The 25,765-nt window shown below is 43.2% G+C and overlaps 1 protein-coding gene across 1 annotated transcript in view; it reads left to right on the top strand.

The window, feature by feature from the left end:
- The window catches only part of LOC110534818 (hormonally up-regulated neu tumor-associated kinase homolog A-like), a 47,446-nt gene that overhangs the window by 13,621 nt on the left and 8,060 nt on the right, over positions 1 to 25,765 (top strand). The window contains exons 2-8 of the mRNA XM_036989438.1: positions 9,653 to 9,795; positions 12,982 to 13,131; positions 13,817 to 13,872; positions 20,462 to 20,597; positions 21,442 to 21,569; positions 22,143 to 22,269; positions 23,806 to 23,974. Of these exons, the coding sequence (XP_036845333.1) occupies positions 9,653 to 9,795; positions 12,982 to 13,131; positions 13,817 to 13,872; positions 20,462 to 20,597; positions 21,442 to 21,569; positions 22,143 to 22,269; positions 23,806 to 23,974 (909 nt within the window). The remainder of the gene's footprint in view (positions 1 to 9,652; positions 9,796 to 12,981; positions 13,132 to 13,816; positions 13,873 to 20,461; positions 20,598 to 21,441; positions 21,570 to 22,142; positions 22,270 to 23,805; positions 23,975 to 25,765) is intronic.

The raw sequence follows: 25,765 nt of genomic DNA on the forward strand, positions 1-25,765 counted from the left end.
AATGAGACAGTGGGAGGTTGTGGAGGTAGTGGGATTGAGACAGTGGGAGGTAGTGGGATTTAGATAGTGAGAGGTAGTGGGATTTTGACAGTGGGAGGTAGTGGAGATAGTGGGATTTTGACAGTGGGGTAGTGGAGGTAGTGGGATTTTGACAGTGGGAGGTAGTGGAGGTAGTGGGGTTTTAACAGTGGGAGGTAGTGGAGGTAGTGGGGTTTTGAAAGTGGGAGGTAGTGGGCTTTTGACAGTGGGAGGTAGTGGAGGTAGTGGGGTTTTGACAGTGGGAGGTAGTGGAGGTAGTGGGGTTTTAACAGTGGGAGGTAGTGGAGGTAGTGGGGTTTTGACAGTGGGAGGTAGTGGGCTTTTGACAGTGGGAGGTAGTGGAGGTAGTGGGGTTTTGAAAGTGGGAGGTAGTGGAGGTAGTGGGATTTTGACAGTGGGAGGTAGTGGAGGTAGTGGGGCTTTGACAGTGGGAGGTAGTGGGGTTTTGACAGTGGGAGGTAGTGGAGGTAGTGGGATTTTGACAGTGGGAGGTAGTGGAGGTAGTGGAGTTTTGACAGTGGGAGGTAGTGGAGGTAGTGGGATTTTGACAGTGGGAGGTAGTGGAGGTAGTGGGATTGAGACAGTGGGAGGTAGTGGGATTGAGACAGTGGGAGGTAGTGGGATTGAGACAGTGAGAGGTAGTGGAGGTAGTGGGATTGAGACAGTGGGAGGTAGTGGGATTGAGACAGTGGGAGGTAGTGGAGGTAGTGGGATTGAGACAGTGGGAGGTAGTGGGATTGAGACAGTGGGAGGTAGTGGAGGTAGTGGGATTGAGACAGTGGGAGGTTGTGGAGGTAGTGGGATTGAGACAGTGGGAGGTAGTGGGATTGAGACAGTGGAAGGTAGTGGGAATGAGACAGTGGGAGGTTGTGGAGGTAGTGGGATTGAGACAGTGGGAGGTAGTGGGATTTAGATAGTGAGAGGTAGTGGGATTTTGACAGTGGGAGGTAGTGGGGTTTTGACAGTGGGAGGTAGTGGAGATAGTGGGGTTTTGACAGTGGGAGGTAGTGGAGGTAGTGGGGTTTTGAAAGTGGGAGGTAGTGGAGGTAGTGGGATTTTGACAGTGGGAGGTAGTGGGGTTTTGACAGTGGGAGGTAGTGGAGGTAGTGGGATTGAGACTGTGGGAGGTAGTGGGATTGAGACAGTGGGAGGTTGTGGGATTGAGACAGTGGGAGGTAGTGGGATTGAGACAGTGGGAGGTAGTGGGATTGAGACAGTGGGAGGTAGTGGGATTGAGACAGTGGGAGGTAATGGGGTTTTGACAGTGGGAGGTAGTGGGGTTTTGACAGTGGGAGGTAGTGGGGTTTTGACAGTGGGAGGTAGTGGGGTTTTGACAGTGGGAGGTAGTGGGGTTTTGACAGTGGGAGGTAGTGGGGTTTTGACAGTGGGAGGTAGTGGGGTTTTGACAGTGGGAGGTAGTGGGGTTTTGACAGTGGGAGGTAGTGGGGTTTTGAAAGTGGGAGGTAGTGGGGTTTTGACAGTGGGAGGTAGTGGGGTTTTGAAAGTGGGAGGTCTCAATGTCTCATAATCTGCTGTTTGTTGTAATTAACTGAGAAAGACCTCATTAGGCCTGTGGCATAGAGTCTACATTTGTGCAGGTCCCTGTGTGTGTGTGTGTGTGTGTGTGTGTGTGTGTGTGTGTGTGTGTGCGCGTGCGTGTGTTGCGTGGCCATTGGGCTGTTAAATGTGAGGAAGGGCAGCCACATGGTTTGTTAATGTCTTCCATCTGCCACAAAGACACAACTCTCCTAATGAACACACACTGTGCTGCTATAGTATGAGAAACCAGGACAGATTACTATATACAGGAAGTGGAGACAGACCAGGACAGGTTACTATATACAGGGAGTGGAGACAGACCAGGACAGGTTACTATATACAGGAAGTGGAGACAGACCAGGACAGGTTACTATATACAGGGATTGGAGACAGACCAGGACAGGTTACTGTATACAGGAAGTCATGGAGACATACCAGGACAGGTTACTATATACAGGAAGTGGAGACAGACCAGGACAGGTTACTATATACAGGATGGTATGGAGACAGACCAGGACAGGTTACTATATACAGGAAGTGGAGACAGACCAGGACAGGTTACTATATACAGGGAGTGGAGACAGACCAGGACAGGTTACTATATACAGGAAGTGGAGACAGACCAGGACAGGTTACTATATACAGGAAGTGGAGACAGACCAGGACAGGTTACTATATACAGGGAGTGGAGACAGACCAGGACAGGTTACTATATACAGAATTTGGAGACAGACCTGGACAGGTTACTATATACTATATACAGGGAGTGGAGACAAACCCAGGCCAGGACTGGTTACTATATACAGGAAGTGGAGACAGACCAGGACAGGTTACTATATACAGGGAGTTGAGACAGACCAGGACAGGTTACTATATACAGGAAGTTGAGACAGACCAGGACAGGTTACTATATACAGGAAGTTGAGACAAACCCAGGCCAGGACAGGTTACTATATACAGGAAGTGGAGACAGACCAGGACAGGTTCCTATATACAGAAAGTGGAGACAGACCAGGACAGGTTACTATATACAGGGAGTTGAGACAGACCAGGACAGGTTACTATATACAGGAAGTGGAGACAGACCAGGACAGGTTACTATATACAGGAAGTTGAGACAGACCAGGACAGGTTACTATATACAGGGAGTTGAGACAGACCAGGACAGGTTACTAAATACAGGAAGTTGAGACAGACCAGGACAGGTTACTATATACAGGAAGTGGAGACAGACCAGGACAGGTTACTATATACAGGAAGTTGAGACAGACCAGGACAGGTTACTATATACAGGAAGTTGAGACAGACCAGGACAGGATACTATATACAGGAAGCTGAGACAGACCAGGACAGGTTACTATATACAGGACGTTGAGACAGACCAGGACAGGTTACTATATACAGGAAGTTGAGACAGACCAGGACAGGTTACTATATACAGGAAGTTGAGACAGACCAGGACAGGTTACTATATACAGGGAGTGGAGACAAACCCAGGCCAGGACAGGTTACTATATACAGGGAGTTGAGACAGACCAGGACAGGTTACTATATACAGGGAGTTGAGACAGACCAGGACAGGTTCTAAATACAGGAAGTTGAGACAGACCAGGACAGGTTACTATATACAGGAAGTTGAGACAGACCAGGACAGGTTACTATATACAGGAAGTTGAGACAGACCAGGACAGGATACTATATACAGGAAGCTGAGACAGACCAGGACAGGTTACTATATACAGGACGTTGAGACAGACCAGGACAGGTTACTATATACAGGAAGTTGAGACAGACCAGGACAGGTTACTATATACAGGAAGTTGAGACAGACCAGGACAGGTTACTATATACAGGAAGTGGAGACAGACCAGGACAGGTTACTAAATACAGGAAGTTGAGACAGACCAGGACAGGTTACTATATACAGGAAGTTGAGACAGACCAGGACAGGTTACTATATACAGGAAGTTGAGACAGACCAGGACAGGTTACTATATACAGGAAGTTGAGACAGACCAGGACAGGTTACTATATACAGGGAGTTGAGACAAACCCAGGCCAGGACAGGTTACTATATACAGGGAGTTGAGACAGACCAGGACAGGTTACTAAATACAGGAAGTTGAGACAGACCAGGACAGGTTACTATATACAGGAAGTTGAGACAGACCAGGACAGGTTACTATATACAGGAAGTTGAGACAGACCAGGACAGGTTACTATATACAGGAAGTTGAGACAGACCAGGACAGGTTACTATATACAGGAAGTTGAGACAGACCAGGACAGGTTACTATATACAGGAAGTTGAGACAGACCAGGACAGGTTACTATATACAGGGAGTGGAGACAAACCCAGGCCAGGACAGGTTACTATATACAGGGAGTTGAGACAGACCAGGACAGGTTACTATATACAGGGAGTTGAGACAGACCAGGACAGGTTACTAAATACAGGAAGTTGAGACAGACCAGGACAGGTTACTATATACAGGAAGTTGAGACAGACCAGGACAGGTTACTATATACAGGAAGTTGAGACAGACCAGGACAGGATACTATATACAGGAAGCTGAGACAGACCAGGACAGGTTACTATATACAGGACGTTGAGACAGACCAGGACAGGTTACTATATACAGGAAGTTGAGACAGACCAGGACAGGTTACTATATACAGGAAGTTGAGACAGACCAGGACAGGTTACTATATACAGGAAGTGGAGACAGACCAGGACAGGTTACTAAATACAGGAAGTTGAGACAGACCAGGACAGGTTACTATATACAGGAAGTTGAGCCAGACCAGGACAGGTTACTATATACAGGAAGTTGAGACAGACCAGGACAGGTTACTATATACAGGGAGTTGAGACAAACCCAGGCCAGGACAGGTTACTATATACAGGGAGTTGAGACAGACCAGGACAGGTTACTATATACAGGGAGTTGAGACAGACCAGGACAGGTTACTAAATACAGGAAGTTGAGACAGACCAGGACAGGTTACTATATACAGGAAGTTGAGACAGACCAGGACAGGTTACTATATACAGGAAGTTGAGACAGACCAGGACAGGTTACTATATACAGGGAGTGGAGACAGACCAGGACAGGTTACTATATACAGGAAGTGGAGACAGACCAGGACAGGTTACTATATACAGGGATTGGAGACAGACCAGGACAGGTTACTGTATACAGGAAGTCATGGAGACATACCAGGACAGGTTACTATATACAGGAAGTGGAGACAGACCAGGACAGGTTACTATATACAGGATGGTATGGAGACAGACCAGGACAGGTTACTATATACAGGAAGTGGAGACAGACCAGGACAGGTTACTATATACAGGGAGTGGAGACAGACCAGGACAGGTTACTATATACAGGAAGTGGAGACAGACCAGGACAGGTTACTATATACAGGAAGTGGAGACAGACCAGGACAGGTTACTATATACAGGGAGTGGAGACAGACCAGGACAGGTTACTGTATACAGGAAGTCATGGAGACATACCAGGACAGGTTACTATATACAGGAAGTGGAGACAGACCAGGACAGGTTACTATATACAGGATGGTATGGAGACAGACCAGGACAGGTTACTATATACAGGAAGTGGAGACAGACCAGGACAGGTTACTATATACAGGGAGTGGAGACAGACCAGGACAGGTTACTATATACAGGAAGTGGAGACAGACCAGGACAGGTTACTATATACAGGAAGTGGAGACAGACCAGGACAGGTTACTATATACAGGGAGTGGAGACAGACCAGTGCAGGTTACTATATACAGAATTTGGAGACAGACCAGGACAGGTTACTATATACTATATACAGGGAGTGGAGACAAACCCAGGCCAGGACTGGTTACTATATACAGGAAGTGGAGACAGACCAGGACAGGTTACTATATACAGGGAGTTGAGACAGACCAGGACAGGTTACTATATACAGGAAGTTGAGACAGACCAGGACAGGTTACTATATACAGGAAGTTGAGACAAACCCAGGCCAGGACAGGTTACTATATACAGGAAGTGGAGACAGACCAGGACAGGTTCCTATATACAGAAAGTGGAGACAGACCAGGACAGGTTACTATATACAGGGAGTTGAGACAGACCAGGACAGGTTACTATATACAGGAAGTGGAGACAGACCAGGACAGGTTACTATATACAGGAAGTTGAGACAGACCAGGACAGGTTACTATATACAGGGAGTTGAGACAGACCAGGACAGGTTACTAAATACAGGAAGTTGAGACAGACCAGGACAGGTTACTATATACAGGAAGTGGAGACAGACCAGGACAGGTTACTATATACAGGAAGTTGAGACAGACCAGGACAGGTTACTATATACAGGAAGTTGAGACAGACCAGGACAGGATACTATATACAGGAAGCTGAGACAGACCAGGACAGGTTACTATATACAGGACGTTGAGACAGACCAGGACAGGTTACTATATACAGGAAGTTGAGACAGACCAGGACAGGTTACTATATACAGGAAGTTGAGACAGACCAGGACAGGTTACTATATACAGGGAGTGGAGACAAACCCAGGCCAGGACAGGTTACTATATACAGGGAGTTGAGACAGACCAGGACAGGTTACTATATACAGGGAGTTGAGACAGACCAGGACAGGTTACTAAATACAGGAAGTTGAGACAGACCAGGACAGGTTACTATATACAGGAAGTTGAGACAGACCAGGACAGGTTACTATATACAGGAAGTTGAGACAGACCAGGACAGGATACTATATACAGGAAGCTGAGACAGACCAGGACAGGTTACTATATACAGGACGTTGAGACAGACCAGGACAGGTTACTATATACAGGAAGTTGAGACAGACCAGGACAGGTTACTATATACAGGAAGTTGAGACAGACCAGGACAGGTTACTATATACAGGAAGTGGAGACAGACCAGGACAGGTTACTAAATACAGGAAGTTGAGACAGACCAGGACAGGTTACTATATACAGGAAGTTGAGACAGACCAGGACAGGTTACTATATACAGGAAGTTGAGACAGACCAGGACAGGTTACTATATACAGGAAGTTGAGACAGACCAGGACAGGTTACTATATACAGGGAGTTGAGACAAACCCAGGCCAGGACAGGTTACTATATACAGGGAGTTGAGACAGACCAGGACAGGTTACTAAATACAGGAAGTTGAGACAGACCAGGACAGGTTACTATATACAGGAAGTTGAGACAGACCAGGACAGGTTACTATATACAGGAAGTTGAGACAGACCAGGACAGGTTACTATATACAGGAAGTTGAGACAGACCAGGACAGGTTACTATATACAGGAAGTTGAGACAGACCAGGACAGGTTACTATATACAGGAAGTTGAGACAGACCAGGACAGGTTACTATATACAGGGAGTGGAGACAAACCCAGGCCAGGACAGGTTACTATATACAGGGAGTTGAGACAGACCAGGACAGGTTACTATATACAGGGAGTTGAGACAGACCAGGACAGGTTACTAAATACAGGAAGTTGAGACAGACCAGGACAGGTTACTATATACAGGAAGTTGAGACAGACCAGGACAGGTTACTATATACAGGAAGTTGAGACAGACCAGGACAGGATACTATATACAGGAAGCTGAGACAGACCAGGACAGGTTACTATATACAGGACGTTGAGACAGACCAGGACAGGTTACTATATACAGGAAGTTGAGACAGACCAGGACAGGTTACTATATACAGGAAGTTGAGACAGACCAGGACAGGTTACTATATACAGGAAGTGGAGACAGACCAGGACAGGTTACTAAATACAGGAAGTTGAGACAGACCAGGACAGGTTACTATATACAGGAAGTTGAGACAGACCAGGACAGGTTACTATATACAGGAAGTTGAGCCAGACCAGGACAGGTTACTATATACAGGAAGTTGAGACAGACCAGGACAGGTTACTATATACAGGGAGTTGAGACAAACCCAGGCCAGGACAGGTTACTATATACAGGGAGTTGAGACAGACCAGGACAGGTTACTATATACAGGGAGTTGAGACAGACCAGGACAGGTTACTAAATACAGGAAGTTGAGACAGACCAGGACAGGTTACTATATACAGGAAGTTGAGACAGACCAGGACAGGTTACTATATACAGGAAGTTGAGACAGACCAGGACAGGTTACTATATACAGGAAGTTGAGACAGACCAGGACAGGTTACTATATACAGGAAGTTGAGACAGACCACGATAGGACATGTTACTATATCTCAGAGAGTAGAGAGGTCAGGCTGTCTCAGAGAGTGGAGAGGTCGGGCTGTCTCAGAGAGTGGCGAGGTCGGGCTGTGTCAGAGAGTGGCGAGGTCGGGCTGTCTCAGAGAGTGGAGAGGTCGGGCTGTCTCAGAGAGCGGAGAGGTCGGGCTGTCTCAGAGAGTAGAGAGGTCGGGCTGTCTCAGAGAGTGGCGAGTTCGGGCTGTCTCAGAGAGTAGAGAGGTCGGGCTGTCTCAGAGAGTAGAGAGGTCGGGCTGTCTCAGAGAGTAGAGAGGTCGGGCTGTCTCAGAGAGTAGAGAGGTCGGGCTGTCTCAGAGAGTAGAGAGGTCGGGCTGTCTCAGAGAGTAGAGAGGTCGGGCTGTCTCAGAGAGTAGAGAGGTCGGGCTGTCTCAGAGAGTAGAGAGGTCGGGCTGTCTCAGAGAGTAGAGAGGTCGGGTTGTCTCAGAGAGTGGAGAGGTCGGGCTGTCTCAGAGAGTAGAGAGGTCGGGCTGTCTCAGAGAGTGGAGAGGTCGGGGGCTGTCTCAGAGAGTAGAGAGGTCGGGCTGTCTCAGAGAGTGGAGAGGTCGGGCTGTCTCAGAGAGTAGAGAGGTCGGGCTGTCTCAGAGAGTAGAGAGGTCGGGCTGTCTCAGAGAGTAGAGAGGTCGGGCTGTCTCAGAGAGTAGAGAGGTCGGGCTGTCTCAGAGAGTAGAGAGGTCGGGCTGTCTCAGAGAGTAGAGAGGTCGGGCTGTCTCAGAGAGTAGAGAGGTCGGGCTGTCTCAGAGAGTAGAGAGGTCGGGCTGTCTCAGAGAGTAGAGAGGTCGGACTGTCTCAGAGAGTAGAGAGGTCGGGCTGTCTCAGAGAGTAGAGAGGTCGGGGGCTGTCTCAGAGAGTAGAGAGGTCGAGCTGTCTCAGAGAGTAGAGAGGTCGGGCTGTCTCAGAGAGTAGAGAGGTCGGGCTGTCTCAGAGAGTAGAGAGGTCAGGCTGTCCTTAAAAGACACACCCTTTCCCCTCATCCCAATAATTCATTTTAAATGGACCGCCCTTGGCCGGAAATGTTTCACCTGTTCGTCCCGTGACGATTGTGTTTTCTGCCACTGGTAGCTTGTGGGTGCTTTTATATGCTCTACAGCCAATTATAATTGCATGTCTACATCTATTAATAATTATATTAGATATATCATTATTAATAGATGCCTACTGTATGATAGCTAGCAAATTAATTAGCTAACTAACGTTAGCCTGCCTACTTTATGATAGCTAGCAAATTAATTAGCTAACTAACGTTAGCCTGCCTACTTTATGATAGCTAGCAAATTAATTAGCTAACTAACGTTAGCCTGCCTACTTTATGATAGCTAGCAAATTAATTAGCTAACTAACGTTAGCCTGCCTACTTTATGATAGCTAGCAAATTAATTAGCTAACTAACGTTAGCCTGCCTACTTTATGATAGCTAGCAAATTAATTAGCTAACTAACGTTAGCCTGCCTACTTTATGATAGCTAGCAAATTAATTAGCTAACTAACGTTAGCCTGCCTACTTTATGATAGCTAGCAAATTAAGTAAAGTGAACGTAATTGTACACTCGCAAACACTTGCAAAAAGCTGGGCGGCTTACATTGCAAACTTCCCTTGCTTGGCTAATCATTTGGACCGACGACAAATATGGCCGCGGGGATTCCCCCAAGGGCAAGATGCGAGGGTAGGAGAGAGTGTCTTTAATGAGTTTGAAACGCAGCCAGAATCTAGACTGATTTGTGTATTTTTTTCTCACTCCCCCCACCTCCTCCCTGTCCCAGGTCGCGGTAAAGGTGATCGATAAGAGGAAGGCGAAGAAGGACTCTTACGTGACTAAGAACCTACGTAGAGAAGGTCAAATCCAACAGATGATCAGACATCCCAACATCACCCAGCTGCTGGACATACTGGAGACTGAGAACAGGTACTATACTATACTATACTGGACATACTGGAGACTGACAACAGGTACTATACTATACTATACTATACTATACTATACTGGACATACTGGAGACTCAGAATAGGTACTATACTATACTGGACATACTGGAGACTGACAACAGGTACTATACTATACAATACTATACTATACTGGACATGCTGAGACTGAGAATAGGTACTATACTATACTATACCGGACCTACTGGAGACTGAGAATAGGTACTATACTATACTATACTGGACATACTGGAGACTGGGAATAGGTACTATACTATACTATATTATACTATACTGGACATACTGGAGACTGAGAACAGGTACTATACTATATTATACTATACTAGACACACTGGAGACTGAGAACAGGTACTATACTATATTATACTGGACATACTGGAGACTGAGAATAGGTACTATACTATACTATACTGGACATACTGGAGACTGAGAACAGGTACTATACTATATTATACTATACTGGATATACTGGAGACTGACAACAGGTACTATACTATACTATATTATACTATACTGGACATACTGGAGACTGAGAACAGGTACTATACTATATTATACTATACAATAGACTACTGGGCATACTATCATCAGATATGACCTGGTGATGGAGTTGTGTCCTGTCATCTGTTATCATCAGTTACTACCTGGTGATGGAGTTGTGTTCTGTTATCATCAGCCTCCTGGTGATGGAGTTGTGTTCTGTTATCATCAGTTACTACCTGGTGATGGAGTTGTGTTCTGTTATCATCAGTTACTACCTGGTGATGGAGTTGTGTTCTGTTATCATCAGCCTCCTGGTGATGGAGTTGTGTTCTGTTATCATCAGTTACTTCCTGGTGATGGAGTTGTGTCCTGTCATCTGTTATCATCAGTTACTACCTGGTGATGGAGTTGTGTTCTGTTATCATCAGTTACTACCTGGTGATGGAGTTGTGTTCTGTTATCATCAGTTACTACCTGGTGATGGAGTTGTTCTGTTATCATCAGTTACTACCTGGTGATGGAGTTGTGTCCTGTTATCATCAGTTACTACCTGGTGATGGAGTTGTGTTCTGTTATCATCAGTTACTACCTGGTGATGGAGTTGTGTTCTGTTATCATCAGTTACTACCTGGTGATGGAGTTGTGTCCTGTTATCATCAGTTACTACCTGGTGATGGAGTTGTGTTCTGTTATCATCAGTTACTACCTGGTGATGGAGTTGTTCTGTTATCATCAGTTACTACTTGGTGATGGAGTTGTGTTATGTTATCATCAGTTACTACCTGGTGATGGAGTTGTTCTGTTATCATCAGTTACTACCTGGTGATAGAGTTGTGTTCTGTCATCATCAGTTACTACCTGGTGATGGAGTTGTGTTCTGTTATCATCAGTTACTACCTGGTGATGGAGTTGTGTCCTGTTATCATCAGTTACTACCTGGTGATGGAGTTGTGTTCTGTTATCATCAGTTACTACCTGGTGATGGAGTTGTGTTCTGTTATCATCAGTTTCTACCTGGTGATGGAGTTGTGTCCTGTCATCTGTTATCATCAGTTACTACCTGGTGATGGAGTTGTTCTGTTATCAGTTACTACCTGGTGATGGAGTTGTGTCCTGTCATCTGTTATCATCAGTTACTACCTGGTGATGGAGTTGTTCTGTTATCATCAGTTACTACCTGGTGATGGAGTTGTGTCCTGTCATCATCAGTTACTACCTGGTGATGGAGTTGTGTTCTGTTATCATCAGTTACTACCTGGTGATGGAGTTGTGTTCTGTTATCATCAGTTACTACCTGGTGATGGAGTTGTGTTCTGTTATCATCAGTTACTACCTGGTGATGGAGTTGTGTCCTGTCATCTGTTATTATCAGTTACTACCTGGTGATGGAGTTGTGTTCTGTTATCATCAGTTACTACCTGGTGATGGAGTTGTGTCCTGTCATCTGTTATCATCAGTTACTACCTGGTGATGGAGTTGTGTCCTGTCATCTGTTATCATCAGTTACTACCTGGTGATGGAGTTGTTCTGTTATCATCAGTTACTACCTGGTGATGGAGTTGCGTTCTGTTATCATCAGTTACTACCTGGTGATGGAGTTGTGTTCTGTTATCATCAGCCTCCTGGTGATGGAGTTGTGTCCTGTCATCTGTTATCATCAGTTACTACCTGGTGATGGAGTTGTGTTCTGTTATCATCAGTTACTACCTGGTGATGGAGTTGTGTCCTGTTATCATCAGTTACTACCTGGTGATGGAGTTGTGTCCTGTCATCTGTTATCATCAGTTACTACCTGGTGATGGAGTTGTGTTCTGTCATCTGTTATCATCAGTTACTACCTGGTGATGGAGTTGTGTTCTGTTATCATCAGTTACTACCTGGTGATGGAGTTGTGTTCTGTTATCATCAGTTACTACCTGGTGATGGAGTTGTGTCCTGTCATCTGTTATCATCAGTTACTACCTGGTGATGGAGTTGTGTTCTGTTATCATCAGTTACTACCTGGTGATGGAGTTGTGTTCTGTTATCATCAGTTACTACCTGGTGATGGAGTTGTGTTCTGTTATCATCAGTTACTACCTGGTGATGGAGTTGTTCTGTTATCATCAGTTACTACCTGGTGATGGAGTTGTGTCCTGTCATCTGTTATCATCAGTTACTACCTGGTGATGGAGTTGTGTCCTGTCATCATCAGTTACTACCTGGTGATGGAGTTGTTCTGTAATCATCAGTTACTACCTGGTGATGGAGTTGTGTTCTGTTATCATCAGTTACTACCTGGTGATGGAGTTGTTCTGTTATCATCAGTTACTACCTGGTGATGGAGTTGTGTCCTGTCATCTGTTATCATCAGTTACTACCTGGTGATGGAGTTGTGTCCTGTTATCATCAGCCTCCTGGTGATGGAGTTGTGTTCTGTTATCATCAGTTACTACCTGGTGATGGAGTTGTGTTCTGTTATCATCAGTTACTACCTGGTGATGGAGTTGTGTCCTGTCATCTGTTATCATCAGTTACTACCTGGTGATGGAGTTGTGTTCTGTTATCATCAGTTACTACCTGGTGATGGAGTTGTGTTCTGTTATCATCAGTTACTACCTGGTGATGGAGTTGTTCTGTTATCATCAGTTACTACCTGGTGATGGAGTTGTTCTGTTATCATCAGTTACTACCTGGTGATGGAGTTGTGTCCTGGAGGAAACCTCATGAACCGGATCTACGATAAGAAGAAGCTGGACGAGAGAGAGACTCAGAAATACGTACGGCAGCTGGTGATGGCTGTGGAACATCTGCACAGAGCTGGAGTGGTGCACAGGTACACACACACACACACACACAGGTAGAGGGAGACACACACACACACACAGGTAGAGGGAGACACACACACACACAGGTAGACACACACACAGGTAGAGGGAGACACACACACACACACACACACAGGTAGACACACACACACACACAGGTAGAGGGAGACACACACACACACAGGTAGACACACACAGACATAGACACACACACAGACATAGACACACACACACACACAGACATAGACACACACACACACACGTAGACACACACACACACAGGTAGAGGGAGACACACACACACACAGGTAGACACACACACACACAGGTAGACACACACACACACACTCACAGGTAGACACACACACACTCACAGGTAGACACACACACACACACAGGTAGACACACACACACACACACAGGTAGACACACACACACACACACACAGGTAGACACACACACACAGACATAGACACTCACACACACAGGTAGACACACACACAGACGTAGACACATACACACACACACACACACACACACACACACACACAATGTAGGGAGGACAGTCTGAGTGATCAGACTATACTAATGCACTACTATACATTGACAGTCGGTCGCAGTGTGTGTGTGATCACTGTGCTGATAAGGTTGACCTCTGTGTTCTGTGTTGACCTCTGTGTGTCTGTCTCACAGGGACCTGAAAATTGAAAACCTGCTGTTGGATGAACAGGAACACATCAAGCTCATAGGTACAACTGTTTAATTAACCAACCCTGTTCCGTCTCTGTTAACCAACCCTCCTCTGTCTCTGTGTCTGTGTTAACCAACCCTGCTCTGTCTCTGTGTTAACCAACCCTGCTTTGTCTCTGTTAACCAACCCTCCTCTGTCTCTGTGTCTGTGTTAACCAACCCTGCTCTGTCTCTCTGTTAACCAACCCTGCTCTGTGTCTGTGTTAACCAACCCTGCTCTGTCTCTGTGTTAACCAACCCTGCTCTGTCTCTGTTAACCAACCCTCCTCTGTCTCTGTGTCTGTGTTAACCAACCCTGCTCTGTCTGTGTGTGTGTGTGTGAACCAACCCCTGCTTTGGTTCTCTCTGTGTGTGTGAGTGTAAAAGTTGTAATCTTCTGCAGAGGCTAAACAAACAGGCAGAAAATGACAACAACAGTAGCTGGGTCAGACAGAACCTCGGGTGTCCAGTAGCTGGGTCAGACAGAACCTCTGGTGCCTCCAGTAGCTGGGTCAGACAGAACCTCTGGTGCCTCCAGTGGCTGGTTCAGACAGAACCTGGTGCCTCCAGTAGCTGGGTCAGACAGAACCTCTGGTGCCTCCAGTAGCTGGGTCAGACAGAACCTCTGGTGCCTCCAGGGGCTGGTTCAGACAGAACCTGATGCCTCCAGTAGCTGGGTCAGACAGAACCTCTGGTGCCTCCAGTGGCTGGTTCAGACAGATCCTGGTGCCTCCAGTAGCTGGGTCAGACAGAACATGTCAACAACGTGCCTTATTGCTGTTATAAACTGGTTACCAACATAATTACAGCAGCCGTGCCTTATTGCTGTTATAAACTGGTTACCAACATAATTACAGCAGCCGTGCCTTATTGCTGTTATAAACTGGTTACCAACATAATTACAGCAGCCGTGCCTTATTGCTGTTATAAACTGGTTACCAACATAATTACAGCAGCCGTGCCTTATTGCTGTTATAAACTGGTTACCAACATAATTACAGCAGCCGTGTCTTATTGCTGTTATAAACTGGTTACCAACATAATTACAGCAGCCGTGCCTTATTGCTGTTATAAACTGGTTACCAACATAATTACAGCAGCCGTGCCTTATTGCTGTTATAAACTGGTTACCAACATAATTACAGCAGCTGTGCCTTATTGTTAATATAAACTGGTTACCAACATAATTACAGCAGCCATGTCTTATTGTTATTATAAACTGGTTACCAACATAATTACAGCAGCCGTGCCTTATTGCTGTTATAAACTGGTTACCAACATAATTACAGCAGCCGTGCCTTATTGCTGTTATAAACTGGTTACCAACATAATTACAGCAGCCGTGTCTTATTGTTATTATAAACTGGTTACCAACATAATTACAGCAGCCGTGCCTTATTGCTGTTATAAACTGGTTACCAACATAATTACAGCAGCCGTGCCTTATTGTTAATATAAACTGGTTACCAACATAATTACAGCAGCCGTGCCTTATTGCTGTTATAAACTGGTTACCAACATAATTACAGCAGCCGTGCCTTATTGTTAATATAAACTGGTTACTAACATAATTACAGCAGCCGTGCCTTATTGCTGTTATAAACTGGTTACCAACATAATTACAGCAGCCGTGCCTTATTGCTGTTATAAACTGGTTACCAACATAATTACAGCAGCCGTGCCTTATTGTTGTTATAAACTGGTTACCAACATAATTACAGCAGCCGTGCCTTATTGCTGTTATAAACTGGTTACCAACATAATTACAGCAGCCGTGCCTTATTGCTGTTATAAACTGGTTACCAACATTATTACAGCAGCCGTGCCTTATTGTTAATATAAACTGGTTACCAACATAATTACAGCAGCCGTGCCTTATTGCTGTTATAAACTGGTTACCAACATAATTACAGCAGCCGTGCCTTATTGCTGTTATAAACTGGTTACCAACATAATTACAGCAGCCGTGTCTTATTGCTGTTATAAACTGGTTACCAACATAATTACAGCAGCCGTGTCTTATTGCTGTTATAAACTGGTTACCAACATAATTACAGCAGCCGTGCCTTATTGTTGTTATAAACTGGTTACCAACATAATTACAGCAGCCGTGCCTTATTGCTGTTATAAACTGGTTACCAACATAATTACAGCAGCCGTGCATTATTGCTGTTATAAACTGGTTACCAACATTATTACAGCAGCCGTGCCTTATTGTTAATATAAACTGGTTACCAACATAATTACAGCAGCCGTGCCTTATTGCTGTTATAAACTGGTTACCAACATAATTACAGCAGCCGTGCCTTATTGCTGTTATAAACTGGTTACCAACATAATTACAGCAGCCGTGTCTTATTGCTGTTATAAACTGGTTACCAACATAATTACAGCAGCCGTGTCTTATTGCTGTTATAAACTGGTTACCAACATAATTACAGCAGCCGTGTCTTATTGCTGTTATAAACTGGTTACCAACATAATTACAGCAGCCGTGTCTTATTGCTGTTATAAACTGGTTACCAACATAATTACAGCAGCCGTGCCTTATTGCTGTTATAAACTGGTTACCAACATAATTACAGCAGCCGTGCCTTATTGTTGTTATAAACTGGTTACCAACATAATTACAGCAGCCGTGCCTTATTGCTGTTATAAACTGGTTACCAACATAATTACAGCAGCCGTGCCTTATTGCTGTTATAAACTGGTTACCAACATAATTACAGCAGCCGTGCCTTATTGCTGTTATAAACTGGTTACCAACATAATTACAGCAGCCGTGCCTTATTGCTGTTATAAACTGGTTACCAACATAATTACAGCAGCCGTGCCTTATTGCTGTTATAAACTGGTTACCAACATAATTACAGCAGCCGTGCCTTATTGTTGTTATAAACTGGTTACCAACATAATTACAGCAGCCGTGCCTTATTGCTGTTATAAACTGGTTACCAACATAACTACAGCAGCCGTGCCTTATTGTTATTATAAACTGGTTACCAACATAATTACAGCAGCCGTGCCTTATTGTTAATATAAACTGGTTACCAACATAATTACAGCAGCCGTGCCTTATTGCTGTTATAAACTGGTTACCAACATAACTACAGCAGTAAAAATACATGTTTTGTCATACCCGTGGTATACGGTGTGATATACCATGGGTTGTCAGCCAATCAGAATTCAGAGTTCAAAACAGCCAGTTTATAATATACATTATAAAACCAAACAGCTCATTAATAACCGATTATATACATTATAAAACCAAACAGCTCATTAATAACAGATAATATACATTATAAAACCAAACAGCTCAGTAATAACAGATAATATACATTATAAAACCAAACAGCTCATTAATAACAGATAATATACATTATAAAACCAAACAGCTCATTAATAACAGATAATATACATTATAAAACCAAACAGCTCAGTAATAACAGATAATATACATTATAAAACCAAACAGCTCAGTAATAACAGATAATATACATTATAAAACCAAACAGCTCATTAATAACAGATAATATACATTATAAAACCAAACAGCTCATTAATAACAGATAATATACATTATAAAACCAAACAGCTCATTAATAACAGATAATATACATTATAAAACCAAACAGCTCATTAATAACAGATAATATACATTATAAAACCAAACAGCTCATTAATAACAGATAATATACATTATAAAACCAAACAGCTCATTAATAACAGATAATATACATTATAAAACCAAACAGCTCATTAATAACAGATAATATACATTATTAAACCAAACAGCTCATTAATAACAGATAATATACATTATAAAACCAAACAGCTCATTAATAACAGATAATATACATTATAAAACAAAACAGCTCATTAATAACAGATAATATACATTATAAAACCAAACAGCTCATTAATAACAGATAATATACATTATAAAACCAAACAGCTCAGTAATAACAGATAATATACATTATAAAACCAAACAGCTCATTAATAACAGATAATATACATTATAAAACCAAACAGCTCATTAATAACAGATAATATACATTATAAAACCAAACAGCTCAGTAATAACAGATAATATACATTATAAAACCAAACAGCTCAGTAATAACAGATAATATACATTATAAAAGCAAACAGCTCATTAATAACAGATAATATACATTATAAAACCAAACAGCTCATTAATAACAGATAATATACATTATAAAACCAAACAGCTCAGTAATAACAGATAATATACATTATAAAACCAAACAGCTCATTAATAACAGATAATATACATTATAAAACCAAACAGCTCATTAATAACAGATAATATACATTATAAAACCAAACAGCTCATTAATAACAGATAATATACATTATAAAACCAAACAGCTCATTAATAACAGATAATATACATTATAAAACCAAACAGCTCATTAATAACAGATAATATACATTATAAAACCAAACAGCTCATTAATAACAGATAATATACATTATAAAACCAAACAGCTCATTAATAACAGATAATATACATTATTAAACCAAACAGCTCATTAATAACAGATAATATACATTATAAAACCAAACAGCTCATTAATAACAGATAATATACATTATAGAACCAAACAGCTCATTAATAACAGATAATATACATTATAAAACCAAACAGCTCATTAATAACATATAATATACATTATAGAACCAAACAGCTCATTAATAACATATAATATACATTATAGAACCAAACAGCTCATTAATAACAGATAATATACATTATAAAACCAAACAGCTCATTAATAACAGATAATATACATTATAGAACCAAACAGCTCATTAATAACAGATAATATACATTATAGAACCAAACAGCTCATTAATAACAGATAATATACATTATAGAACCAAACAGCTCATTAATAACAGATAATATACATTATAGAACCAAACAGCTCATTAATAACAGATAATATACATTATAAAACCAAACAGCTCATTAATAACAGATAATATACATTATAAAACCAAACAGCTCATTAATAACAGATAATATACATTATAAAACCAAACAGCTCATTAATAACAGATAATATACATTATAAAACCAAACAGCTCATTAATAACAGATAATATACATTATAGAACCAAACAGCTCATTAATAACAGATAATATACATTATAGAACCAAACAGCTCATTAATAACAGATAATATACATTATAGAACCAAACAGCTCATTAATAACAGATAATATACATTATTAAACCAAACAGCTCATTAATAACAGATAATATACATTATAAAACCAAACAGCTCATTAATAACAGATAATATACATTATAAAACCAAACAGCTCAGTAATAACAGATAATATACATTATAAAACCAAACAGCTCAGTAATAACAGATAATATACATTATAAAACCAAACAGCTCATTAATAACAGATAATATACATTATAAAACCAAACAGCTCAGTAATAACAGATAATATACATTATAAAACCAAACAGCTCAGTAATAACAGAGAATATACATTATAAAACCAAACAGCTCAGTAATAACAGATAATATACATTATAAAACCAAACAGCTCAGTAATAACAGATAATATACATTATAAAACCAAACAGCTCATTAATAACAGATAATATACATTATAAAACCAAACAGCTCATTAATAACAGATAATATACATTATAAAACCAAACAGCTCATTAATAACAGATAATATACATTATAGAACCAAACAGCTCATTAATAACAGATAATATACATTATAAAACCAAACAGCTCAGTAATAACAGATAATATACATTATAAAACCAAACATCTCATTAATAACCGATTATATACATTATAAAACCAAACAGCTCATTAATAACAGATAATATACTTTATAAAACCAAACAGCTCATTAATAACAGATAATATACATTATAAAACCAAACAGCTCATTAATAACAGATAATATACATTATAAAACCAAACAGCTCAGTAATAACAGATAATATACATTATAAAACCAAACAGCTCAGTAATAACAGATAATATACATTATAAAACCAAACAGCTCATTAATAACAGATAATATACATTATAAAACCAAACAGCTCATTAATAACAGATAATATACATTATAAAACCAAACAGCTCATTAATAACCGATTATATACATTATAAAACCAAACAGCTCATTAATAACAGATAATATACATTATAAAACCAAACAGCTCATTAATAACAGATAATATACATTATAAAACCAAACAGCTCATTAATAACCGATTATATACATTATAAAACCAAACAGCTCATTAATAACAGATAATATACATTATAAAACCAAACAGCTCAGTAATAACAGATAATATACATTATAAAACCAAACAGCTCAGTAATAACAGATAATATACATTATAAAACCAAACAGCTCATTAATAACAGATAATATACATTACTGTTCAAAAGTTTGGGGTCACTTAGAAATTGTCACTTAGAAAGGTGGAAAAACAATTTCTAACTAGTTCTGTCTTTATGTTGTTACTAGCTCTCCCTCTTTCAAGAACACCTAAATGACATTCAGAACCTGTCTCCTCCCCTGTAGATTTTGGTCTCAGTAACTGTGCAGGGATCCTGGGTTACTCAGACCCGTTCAGTACGCAGTGCGGGAGCCCAGCCTACGCTGCTCCAGAGCTACTGTCCCGCAAGAAGTACGGCCCCAAGGTGGACGTCTGGTCCATGTGAGTATGGACTGTTCTGTTTTTTTACGTGTTATTTCTCAATTGTTAGGTTACTCGTTGGTTATTACTGCACGGTCGGAACTAGAAGCACAAGCATTTAGCTACACTCGCATTAACATCTGCTAACCATGTGTATGTGACGAATAACATTTGATTTGAGTACATAAACTATACAACTGACAGGTTTTATACACAACAGTTTACAACGAACGCGTTTCATGTCTACCGTTTACAACGAACAGATTTCATGTCTACCGTTTACAACAAACAGATTTCATGTCTACCGTTTACAACGAACAGATTTCATGTCTACCGTTTACAACGAACAGATTTCATGTCTACCGTTTACAACGAACAGATTTCATGTCTACCGTTTACAACGAACAGATTTCATGTCTACCGTTTACAACGAATACGTCTCATGTCTACCGTTTACAACGAACAGATTTCATGTCTACCGTTTACAACGAACACGTCTCATGTCTACCGTTTACAACAAACACGTCTCATGTCTACCGTTTACAACGAACAGATTTCATGTCTACCGTTTACAACGAACAGATTTCATGTCTACCGTTTACAACGAATACGTCTCATGTCTACCGTTTACAACGAACAGATTTCATGTCTACCGTTTACAACAAACACGTCTCATGTCATTCACACACCCTATTTCTCTGTCAGAATAAATACTTCTAGACTGTAAACAGTAAAGACATCTATTCGAACTACGAGATCACTTCTCAACCAGTTCACTAGAACTCATTTATTATGACATTTATTAGTGGCTGGGTGAGTGTTGTACACAGGTGTGTAACGTTCCTGTGCATGTTGTCCCTTACAGAGGAGTGAACATGTACGCCATGCTGACTGGCAGCCTTCCCTTCACCGTGGAGCCCTTCAGTCTCAGGGCTCTGCACCAGAAGATGGTGGACAAGGATATGAACCCTCTACCGCCCTCTCTCTCTACAGGTACACACAGAGACGAGCACACAGAGACGAGCACACAGAGACAGACACAGAAAACAAATGAACCAAAACAAGTGGCTGGCGGCTGTTTTCTTGTTTTTCAAATCCCAGATTGTAGCTTTAACAAATTCTCACCCCATTCCCTCTTCTCTCACTCTGTCTCTTTCCATTTCTCTCTCTCTCCCCCTCTCCCCTCCCCTCCTCTCTCTGTCTCTCTCTCCCCCTCTCCCCTCCTCTCTCTGTCTCTCTCTCTCTCTCTCTCCCCCCTCCATCTCTCTCTCTCTCTCTCCATCTCTCTCTCTCTCTCTCTCCATCTCTCTCTCTCTCCCTCCATCTCTTTCCCTCTCCATTTCTCTCTCCATCACTCTCTCTCTCCATCTCTCTCTCTCATCCCTCCTCTCTGACTCTCTCCCCCTCCCCTCCCCTCTCCCCTCCTCTCTCCCCTCCTCTCCCCTCCTCTCTCTCCCCCTCTCCCCTCCTCTCTCTCCCCTCCTCTCTCTCCCCTCCTCTCTCTCCGCCTCTCCCTCCCCCTCTCCCCTCCTCTCTCTCCCCCTCTCCCCTCCTATCTCTCCACAGCGGCCATCTGTCTAATGAAGAAGCTGTTAGAACCAGATCCAGCTAAGAGACCCAACATCCACCAGGTCATGTCTGACTCTTGGCTACAACTGGCTAACGCTAACACTGGAGCACCCTACCTCAACAGGTACACACACAGGTCAACTGGCTAACACTGGAGCACCCTACCTCAACAGGTACACACACAGGTCAACTGGCTAACACTGGAGCACCCTACCTCAACAGGTACACACACAGGTCAACTGGCTAACACTGGAGCACCTACCTCAACAGGTACACACACAGGTCAACTGGCTAACACTGGAGCACCTACCTCAACAGGTACACACACAGGTTAACTGGCTAACACTGGAGCACCCTACCTCAACAGGTACACACACAGGTCAACTGGCTAACACTGGAGCACCCTACCTCAACAGGTACACACACAGGTCAACTGGCTAACGCTAACACTGAAGCACCCTACCTCAACAGGTACACACACAGGTCAACTGGCTAACACTGGAGCACCCTACCTCAACAGGTACACACACAGGTCAACTGGCTAACACTGGAGCACCCTACCTCAACAGGTACACACACAGGTCAACTGGCTAACACTGGAGCACCCTACCTCAACAGGTACACACACAGGTCAACTGGCTAACGCTAACACTGAAGCACCCTACCTCAACAGGTACACACACAGGTCAACTGGCTAACACTGGAGCACCCTACCTCAACAGGTACACACACAGGTCAACTGGCTAACACTGGAGCACCCTAACTCAACAGGTACACACACAGGTCAACTGGCTAACACTGGAGCACCCTACCTCAACAGGTACACACACAGGTCAACTGGCTAACACTGGAGCACCCTACCTCAACAGGTACACACACAGGTTAACTGGCTAACACTGGAGCACCCTACCTCAACAGGTACACACACAGGTCAACTGGCTAACACTGGAGCACCCTACCTCAACAGGTACACACACAGGTCAACTGGCTAACACTGGAGCACCCTACCTCAACAGGTACACACACAGGTCAACTGGCTAACGCTAACACTGGAGCACCCTACCTCAACAGGTACACACACAGGTCAACTGGCTAACACTGGAGCACCTACCTCAACAGGTACACACACAGGTCAACTGGCTAACACTGGAGCACCTACCTCAACAGGTACACACACAGGTCAACTGGCTAACACTGGAGCACCCTACCTCAACAGGTACACACACAGGTCAACTGGCTAACACTGGAGCACCCTACCTCAACAGGTACACACACAGGTCAACTGGCTAACACTGGAGCACCTACCTCAACAGGTACACACACAGGTCAACTGGCTAACACTGGAGCACCCTACCTCAACAGGTACACACACAGGTCAACTGGCTAACACTGGAGCACCCTACCTCAACAGGTACACACACAGGTCAACTGGCTAACACTGGAGCACCTACCTCAACAGGTACACACACAGGTCAACTGGCTAACACTGAAGCACCCTACCTCAACAGGTACACACACAGGTCAACTGGCTAACACTGGAGCACCCTACCTCAACAGGTACACACAGGTCAACTGGCTAACGCTAACACTGAAGCACCCTACCTCAACAGGTACACACACACACAGGTCTGATGGCTAACGTCTCTCTCTGTCTCTCTAGGATCCACATTGAGGAGATCAACCACATGGTATTACTGCATATGACAGAAAGGATGGGCTACAAACACAGCGAGGTGCTGAGTGCTGTGCTCACCAACAGAGCCTGTCACACCCTGGCTGTCTACTTCCTGCTCAACAACAAGATGAAGAGGCTCTCCAAGGAGTACAGGGTAGGTTAGGAAACACTGCACCTGGAGTACAGGCTAGGTTAGGGTAAACAACACCTGGAGTACAGGCTAGGTTAGGGTAAACAACACCATGGCAGTACAGGCTAGGTTAGGGTAAACAACGCCTGGAGTACAGGCTAGGTTAGGGTAAACAACACCATGGCAGTACAGGCTAGGTTAGGGTAAACAACACCATGGCAGTACAGGCTCGGTTAGGGTAAACAACGCCTGGAGTACAGGCTAGGTTAGGGTAAACAACACCATGGCAGTACAGGCTAGGTTAGGGTAAACAACACCATGGCAGTACAGGCTAGGTTAGGGTAAACAACACCATGGCAGTACAGGCTAGGTTAGGGTAAACAACACCTGGAGTACAGGCTAGGTTAGGGTAAACAACACCATGGCAGTACAGGCTAGGTTAGGGTAAACAACACCTGGAGTACAGGCTAGGTTAGGGTAAACAACACCATGGCAGTACAGGCTAGGTTAGGGTAAACAACACCATGGCAGTACAGGCTAGGTTAGGGTAAACAACACCTGGAGTACAGGCTAGGTTAGGGTAAACAACACCATGGCAGTACAGGCTAGGTTAGGGTAAACAACACCATGGCAGTACAGGCTCGGTTAGGGTAAACAACGCCTGGAGTACAGGCTAGGTTAGGGTAAACAACACCATGGCAGTACAGGCTAGGTTAGGGTAAACAACACCATGGCAGTACAGGCTAGGTTAGGGTAAACAACACCATCGCAGTACAGGCTAGGTTAGGGTAAACAACACCATCGCAGTACAGGCTAGGTTAGGGTAAACAACACCTGGAGTACATGCTAGGTTAGGGTAAACAACACCATGGCAGTACAGGCCAGGTTAGGGTAAACAACACCATGGCAGTACAGGCTAGGTTAGGGTAAACAACACCTGGAGTACAGGCTAGGTTAGGGTAAACAAAACCATGGCAGTACAGGCTAGGTTAGGGTAAACAACGCCTGGAGTACAGGCTAGGTTAGGGTAAACAACACCATGGCAGTACAGGCTAGGTTAGGGTAAACAACACCTGGAGTACAGGCTAGGTTAGGGTAAACAACACCATGGCAGTACAGGCCAGGTTAGGGTAAACAACACCATGGCAGTACAGGCTAGCTTAGGGTAAACAACACCTGGAGTACAGGCTAGGTTAGGGTAAACAACACCATGGCAGTACAGGCTAGGTTAGGGTAAACAACACCTGGAGTACAGGCTAGGTTAGGGTAAACAACACCATGGCAGTACAGGCTAGGTTAGGGTAAACAACACCATGGCAGTACAGGCTAGGTTAGGGTAAACAACACCTGGAGTACAGGCTAGGTTAGGGTAAACAACACCATGGCAGTACAGGCTAGGTTAGGGTAAACAACACCATGGCAGTACAGGCTAGGTTAGGGTAAACAACACCATGGCAGTACAGGCTAGGTTAGGGTAAACAACACCATGGCAGTACAGGCTAGGTTAGGGTAAACAACACCTGGAGTACATGCTAGGTTAGGGTAAACAACACCATGGCAGTACAGGCCAGGTTAGGGTAAACAACACCATGGCAGTACAGGCTAGGTTAGGGTAAACAACACCTGGAGTACAGGCTAGGTTAGGGTAAACAAAACAATTGCAGTACAGGCTAGGTTAGGGTAAACAACGCCTGGAGTACAGGCTAGGTTAGGGTAAACAACACCATGGCAGTACAGGCTAGGTTAGGGTAAACAACACCTGGAGTACAGGCTAGGTTAGGGTAAACAACACCATGGCAGTACAGGCTAGGTTAG

Source organism: Oncorhynchus mykiss, chromosome 10, assembly GCF_013265735.2.
Source record: "Oncorhynchus mykiss isolate Arlee chromosome 10, USDA_OmykA_1.1, whole genome shotgun sequence".
Lineage (NCBI taxonomy): Eukaryota > Metazoa > Chordata > Actinopteri > Salmoniformes > Salmonidae > Oncorhynchus > Oncorhynchus mykiss.